The following is an 8,331-nucleotide window of genomic DNA, read 5'->3' as shown; positions in this document are numbered from 1 at the left end:
GTGATGCTCGGTACTTTATCACCTATCATAATCAATACGGTTGTTGCCCACTGTTTTCAACAAGGCCAACACTCGACGTCTCCAACAAGATCGATACGTCAGCACCAACATCAACACCCAATAACTTTAACGCCCACTTTGTCATGCACTAGTTACGTCTCCAGGTTTTACTACTTTTAGATTTAGTTCTTTTGAATTAAAAATAAAAAAGAAAAATCAAAGATGCAATTTTACAATGTGAACTAAGTTTAAGAACAACAACACCATCAGCTACAAATACCTTTGGGAGCATTCATGACAAGCATTAAACTAAACTATAAACATTCATTTCTAAGGTAAAAAAACTAATCCTGCAACTAAACCATCAATAACTGTACTTAAGATTGCAGAAATAAACATATCCAACAACTAGAATTGAATGCATAGTTATTTTAAGATTAAATATCATAAATTTATTTTATTACGACTCACAACTTGATGCCATATAACTCTCAAGGAAGCAAAACAAAGCCAAGGCATAATATATAGTTCAATTAGATTGAATGATATATTCAAGAAGAGGCCCTGCCTTAGGAGCAACAGTAAGCAGTTTTTCAGCTTGGGTTGCTAACTCGAAGTCCTCAAACTGGAAGGCCGGAGCACAGGTGCAACCCACAAGCGAGTAATGGAGCTCGGGTTCCCGACGGGGAGCTTTCGCGAGGACACTTCCATCAGTCGAATACGATGAGATATCGAGGGTAGGGAACGATCCAAACCATGTGTTCGGTGGCACGGTGTACTGTGGGCGATGACCAGCTTCAAGGTCAGAGCCAAGAACAGTGAATTCAAAATGTCCATCATCATGGAGCTCTAAGATCTGGATAATGAAGCAACATAAGAAAATTATTGATAAAGATTCTAACTATTGGTTCAATTACAGAACCCGTAATTTAGGGAGAAGGTATTAACCATGGGAATCCAGGAGTTAACAATAATTTCAGGGGGAATTTTATCTTTCCTTATGCCTTAGAACATATAACAAAATTTATGATCATAAGGGGCATTTACATACATGCGACACAATTCTTATGTATTTACAGATCTAACCCCTAAACATTCATATTAACCACTATACCACTCAAATCTTTAACATCACATCAAAAATATCACCATCACTATCTTTTAAAAGTGAAATACATTTTTTCATGCATAAGTTTAAAAGTGTTATAGGTGTAGAGATGTAAATACATAAGAATTATGTTGTATGTATGTAAATTTCCATTTAACAAAAAGGATTGTTCCTGCACTCTAACTGGAGAAAAATAATGGAAAAATTACAATTAAAAAGATTTTTTTTAATTGAAAAGATCATATTATCATTGTATTATATTGATTTCAGAGCTTCGTATTTGAATCCTCAATATGGTCATGAAATCACACCCAGGGAAACAATTCCTTATTACATAAACACACACTGCTAGCTACACACTTCAAACATTTCATTTTGAAATAAAACTTCTTTCTCCCGCACTTATAATTCAAACTAATAATAATTCTCACATCTCTGGCTATGAGTACATGCGCTGCCTTGTCGCACATATCCCAAGGTTTCCAATATTGCCATTTTCTGTTGTGGTAGCGAGAGAACAAAAACAACTACATTTCCATCATACAATCTGATAGTAAAGAATTTTCTGAACATTAAAAGTCATAAGAAACCATAATAGAACAATATTTATCATTAAAAAGCACCTAAGATGAGGAATTTGGAATGAGATTCAGTACGAATCAGAAAAAATACAAGCAAAGAACGTTAAAAGGACTCCACTAGGAATTTGTCCTCTGGAGTTTTTTTATTTTATTTTTTTGGTATCAAATTTGGAACAAGAAAATTATAACTTAAAGGTGTACATGGAATTACCAAATTAGTAAACAAGCAGATATCGGACTTTATTTAATAAGAAACTTTTAAGCAACAGGAAGGCAACAGGTCCTAAAAACATGGATTATATAAATTCATAGCACGAAAGAAGAATGCTAACCGTGAGTGGTTCACCAATGTAAAAATGCCAAGTTTCAGCACAGGGTATGCGATGGAGGCTGGAGATACTTCCTGATGGAAGCAAGAAGTAGATTGAGGTGCTTACAGGGCGATCAACTTTGTCTGCACGCAAGAAAAAAAATATATTAGAGAGAGAAGCAGCTCTAAAAAACCATAAGTAGTCATAATTTCAAGAGAAAGAAAAGAAGACTTCCAAAATTCCATTTTTAGCCACCATAATCAAATCCAAAAGAGAAGTAATTGGTGCTTCAAAATTTATGTACGGGCTGTTTGGTTTGTGGAAATAGGAATTCAAATAAAAGAAATGCGTAGCATGTGTTGGGTTCGAGCGCTCGCATTGCCCAAAAAATAAGAAATGCAGTGTAAAAGTAATGTAGTGCATTTGGAATACATTGAAGTTGTTTGGTTTAATATAGAACAAATACAGGGCATCACATTTTTTGTCTCATATGAAGAAAAATGAATTCAAAGCAAAATATGCCTGGAAGTGGTGGCCGCAGATGATAGCGATAACTGGCTGGCGGCCACGGTTGGTGGACAGTGGTGGGCGATGATGAGTAGACAACAACATAGTAGAAGGGAGATGCGGCGAAGCAGGAGGTGGTGGTGGTTAGCTGGTGACAGCGACAATAGCGACAAAGGGGGTGGCTGCAAAGGAGGTGATTAGTTGGCGGCGGCGATGGTGGCAAACCGACAACAATGGTAGACAACATTTTACAAAAAGTGGTGCATTTGAAATTTGGCAAAATAAAAAAAATTCAAAATATATTAAAATTGAACTAGAAAATGAATTTCAAATACATTGTAATTTCATACTGCATTTGTTTTTCTTCACACTAAACACTTGGATTTCCAAAACCCTTAAGGAAGGAGCGTGCGACAAAAAACTTCTTTTTTTCTTATTCACAATTGAAACTATATATTACATATTTATACACACTCTCAACTCTCTACATTAGATCTCCTCTAATTAGGTTGCCTAATATTAAGTTTCCTAATATACAAGATTCACATTTATGACATTTCATAACACTACCCCTCAAGTAAGAGCATAGATATGTATCATGCATTGGTTGTTACAAATATAAGTGACTCTAGCTCCATTAAAGACCTTTGTGAAGATATCCCCTAATTATTCCCCAATCTTCACATGAGCTGTAGAAATTAAAATCAATTGAATCTTTTTGAGAACAAAATGACAATCTATCCCAATATGACGAGTTCATCCAAGAAAGATAGGGTTTGAGGCAATACAGATTGCAGCTTGGTTATAACACAACTTTGTTGGAACAGTCATCTTAAAAGCCATCTCGATCAAAAGTTGAGATACCCACATCAATTCACTCAAAGTTTGTGCCATCGCTCAATGGTCAGATTTAGCACTAGATCCTGACATTATATTTTGTTTCTTACTCTTCCATGAGACCAAATTACCACCAACAAAGATGCAATATCAAGTAATGGATCTTTGAAAAATCTTGGAACTTGCCCAATCTGCAGTAGAGAAGCATTCAATATGTCTATGCTCATGATTCTGATATAAAATACCTTGTACACGAGCTCTCATGAGATAACATGTATTTGTTTCAAAGCGACCAATGATGGGTTGTGAGAGAAGCATAAATTGACTTATAGTGCTAACTGAATACACAATATCATGACAAGTTACTGTGAGGTAGTTTAGTTTTACTACTAACTTCCTATATCATTTAAGTTCATTAAAAAGCTCTCAAATATTGGTAAATTGTATAATAGGAAGCATCAGAGTACTGCATGTTTTGGCCCCTAATTTTTCAATATCTGATAACAAATCCAACACATACTTCCGTTAAGATAGAAATGTACCCTTCTTGCTCCTTGATACCTCGATCTTCAAGAAGTACTTCAAGGAAACCAGATCATTAATGTTGAACTGATTTTGAAGAATTGATTTCAATGATAAGAATCTCTGCACATCGCTTCCAGTAATAAAAATGTCATCAACAAAAACAGTCAATAAAATGATTCCTAAAACAGATTATTTATATAATACAGTGTGATCACTTCTACTTTTCTGCATCCCAAACTCTTCTACTGCTTGGCTAAATTTTTCAAATCACGCTCGAGGGCTTTGCTTCAATTCATATAAGGACTTGTGAAAATGAGATACTTTCCCAGACTCCCCCTGAGCAATAAACCCAGAAGGTTGCTTCATGTATACATCTTCTAAAAGATCACCATATAAAAAGTATTCTTCACATCAAGTTAATGTAGGGGCTAATTATTCATTGCAACTAATGACATAAGTAGGCAAACCAAAGTCAACCTAGCTACCTAAGAGACTATGTCCAAGTAGTCGATCTCAAAAGTTTAAGCATAGCCCTAGCAGCCAACCATGCTTTGAGACAAGCTACAGATCCATCATACTGAAACTTAACTATCAAAACCCACTTACAACCAACAACCTTCTTTCCATAAGGTAGTTCAACTAGTTCTCAAGTTCAATTTTCAGCTAAGGCATTCATCTCATCAAACATCGTTGCTTGCCATCCAGAATGGGATAGGGCGTGCTGAAACTCTATGGTATAATTGTAAATAGTATAAAATTTTATGTTTTGATAACAGATGTTGATGAACCTCTATGGCTAGGTTAGAAGCAACATTAAAAGTTATCAATTGCTCAAACAAGTAATTGTAAATTTGAATTTAATGTATCAAATGCTTTTAAAGACCATCAACTTCTTTATTATTAAGTCAATGATACCAAAAATAAGAAGGTAGCAAGTGATATTTACCAAATAAAAAATGATAAAGTTTGGCCTTAACATTGAAAAAATTGATATTTGTATGGATAACTATTTGTTATTCTGCAAAGAAAACATTCAACAATAAAAATGTGTGCCATATAGACACACTCAATTTAGGGAAATAAAAGTGATATTTACCAAATAAAAAATGAAGAAACTTTGCCTTAATGTTGAAAAAATTGATATTTGCATGGATAACTACATGATAATCTGCAATGATACCATTCAACAATAAAAATGTGTGTCATATAGGCACCCTTAAATTAAGCAAAAAAAAAAAAAAAAAGAGAGGGCGAGAGCAGTCGGAACAGATATGCAGATTATAAGGTGATAGCCTACTTGCCAGTGCCATCAAAACTTCAAAAGTTGTCTATGCAAGCAATATATAGCCTACTTGCCAGTGACATCAAAACTTCAAAAGTTGTCTATGCAAGCAATATGATTAACATGCAATAACAAAACTCAAAATGAAATGCTGTTACATCTAACTGACAGTGAAGCCTGGAAGCACTTCAACTGTATTTATTTATCATTTGCTCCGTAAGCGCATAATGTCTAACTCAATATATTCACTGAAAAACTTGATCTTTTTGGGCAATCAAGCAATCCATCTACGTGTAAGTGTTTGCTATAGTGTACAACTTACAACCATGATTTCATAAATATATCTTCATCTTTTTCTCATTAACCATCCCAAGACCACAAAATTCAACATATAAGATAGATTTTGTGATCTTTGATTAAGATCAGTATTGATATCATATGGGTAATCCTGAATCATATGTTATATGGATATAGTACTCATGAAAAATTTACACGCCTGTATTGTACAGAGCGAAGACAAGCATTCACATTAAAGCTTGGTGCAAACGTAAATTTCTTTGATTTTCATCAATTATTTCCACTATATATCATCCTTAATGAAATTAAAAGGATAATTTTATTAAGACCATCCTCCTTCATCTGTAGAAAGTAAATATTTCTTAGGATATCTTGGTTGGTTATCTAAATTATATATGACATTTTTTTTTTAACCTGAGATATATTAACAGGATAATGAAAAGAGTACATCAGAGACATTTAACAAGGAATGACAGGAAAAAAGTACTACCAGATGAAAAAAAGATACAAAATTTCATTTGGATCATCTAGCTTGAAGTTCAGTGCATATAAAAGACTAATGATACATCAGATTTCTACCTCTTCCGGAATAAAGAACATCAAATTATTTATCCACTAAAGAGTCAACACTTTGAATGTTGTAGTCAAAATCAAAGAATATATTGTGACAAATAGTCATCGTTTTATTCATCAAAGAAAAGAGGTTGAGACGTTTTAAGAAATTGCAGAGAGCTGCCAGTGATAATATTAGTAATAGTTGGAGTGATCAAAACCACAGAACTAGTAGAAGCGGGAACCACTTTCGCTTGAGGATCTGAACTCAAATCCACATTTTGAGAATAGGTTTGAACAATAGAAGGGTGGACTTCAACCAAAAGTTCATCACGAGTAACGTCCTATGAGTTAAATAAAGTGCTTCTAAGCTTGAGATAAGCCTTGAAATATTTATAGAATCTATGTCCAAAAATTTGAAAACATAAGCAATATGAATACATTTTTTCAAATTCTATCAACTGCCAATATTTAGACAACGAAGACCCAACCCACTTCTTACATAAAGTGCTATGATGTGCAAGTCCACTGTAGCCATAGTTGTTGCAGCTTGCAACATCAGTTTGAAAACGTTTTTCAAATATTAAAATAAAAAAAAATAATGCAAATTGGTTGACTTAGTACATACAAAGCCATTGAAAAGATATTTGAACCATAAACAATCAAAATGGAGAGGCCATTTTAGCACACGCATGGAGGATTAATATAATAGGATTGCAGTGGCAAACATATTATTTCAGCATTTGGCAAAGCGTATAGACAAAAAAGGTTATCATGTAATTTAATATTATTTCTCATAATTTTAATGTGATGCATATGTCGGTCAACTTTTTCAATGATTGAGATTTGAAAATATGAATATAAAAATAATTTTTAAAATTTAATTTAATATAATAAATATATAGTTTGAGTTTTTAAGAGTAGTATGTTTTAATTTTTGAAAAATGAGACTAAATGGATCTCATTACTCTAATAGTTTGTATAATTGTGTCTGATACCGCAAATACTACACCCTCCCGAAAGATAAGTGTATACATCGGCGATAGATCCAATCCTACAAATTAAGAGATTTGTGACATCCATATTGTGACATCTGTTTGGTGTGCGAACCTTTTATGTATGACCGACAAGTTCCCCTATTTAATACAAAGATTAAATAGAGTTTATTTTACCTGGGTTCCAAGTTTCCTATAGAGGCAAGCCCCTATAGTTAATTACATCCCAAGTGACGGGAGTCACTTGAGTCACTTGAGAAAACTCTCGATAATGATCAGTGGTTCTAGTCTTCAAGAATTCAAGATTCAGGTTTTCAAGGTAGGACGTGGAAAAAAACAAGTGGGAGTAGCTCAAGTGAGAACAATCCTTTCAGGGGTCCAAAGAAAGTAAAGGGTAGGGGATATCATAGATTCTGAGGGGAATCCTCAGTGACCTCCCAAACTATCCTACTGTATGGCTGCATTTTAGATACGATGTTAATTAAGTGTTTGATCCTGCCAATTTTATTATTTGGGACTTACATATGCATAACACTCGATTATGCAAATAGCCTGCAGAAATAAGAGCGTTTACGTCGTGTCACACGACAACCTCATAACCTAAGGCGGGTTACGACTTACGCTGCACAACATGGCTGTATAGCGGCCTAAAAAGGGAGTGTGAGGATTTATGTCGCGCTAGGCGAGTTACCGCTATGGGTTGTTATCATACTAGCAAGGGATGATGTTGAAGAAGATCCTCTTGTTACTCGGTCTGCATTCCTCACCGTGCTGCCCACAAAGTTGGCTCCAAGCTCCAATTGTCGTGACAGCTCCAGGGTTTAAGTGTTTGAGATTGGTAGTTTATGTTTCACAGTTTTGGTGTCAATGTTTGGTTTTGTTTTGTTTCAATTTTGGTTTTGCATGCAGAATAGTCAAATTGCAGGTAAATAAAAGGTACTTGAAAGGTAAAATGCAGTAAAGTAAAATGCTGTAGATAAACTGCAAAAACGTACCTGGGAATCTGCTACTGTTGTGCGATTAATATTGTGATCATAGTATGATTTGCAACATATTTAAACATACTTGCAAGAAAAATAAATAAGGCAAGAAAACCCAACATGAAAGTCATAAAAACGAGTAGTAGAAATCACGAGCAAAAGAAACCTGTAACCACATATGGCAGCTCAGGATTGGGTATAAGACATTGATAAAAGTGGGGGCTCAGAGCTGGGCTGTGTGCTTCCCGACCTTGAGTAAGAGTTGCTAGAGGTAGTTCTTAACCTCAATCCAAACGACTAATCATGGACTTTTATAAATTTTCATAGAAAAATTATTTGATTTTCATGCAAAAGCT

General features: G+C 34.5%; 1 protein-coding gene across 1 annotated transcript in view; it reads right to left on the bottom strand.

Moving 5' to 3' along the window:
- Positions 1-398: 398 nt before the first annotated feature.
- Positions 399-8,331, bottom strand: part of LOC110030252 — a 29,915-nt gene continuing 21,982 nt past the window's right edge. The window contains exons 2-3 of the mRNA XM_020732877.1: positions 2,022-2,143; positions 399-856 (exon numbers count right to left, since the gene is read on the bottom strand). Coding sequence (XP_020588536.1) covers positions 530-856; positions 2,022-2,143 — 449 coding nt within the window. The 3' untranslated portion in view covers positions 399-529. The remainder of the gene's footprint in view (positions 857-2,021; positions 2,144-8,331) is intronic.

Source organism: Phalaenopsis equestris, unplaced genomic scaffold, assembly GCF_001263595.1.
Source record: "Phalaenopsis equestris unplaced genomic scaffold, ASM126359v1 Scaffold000686, whole genome shotgun sequence".
In the NCBI taxonomy this organism is placed as follows: Eukaryota; Viridiplantae; Streptophyta; class Magnoliopsida; order Asparagales; family Orchidaceae; genus Phalaenopsis; species Phalaenopsis equestris.
The sequence above is the reverse complement of the archived record's forward strand: the minus strand, read 5'-3'. Positions and strand labels throughout refer to the sequence as shown.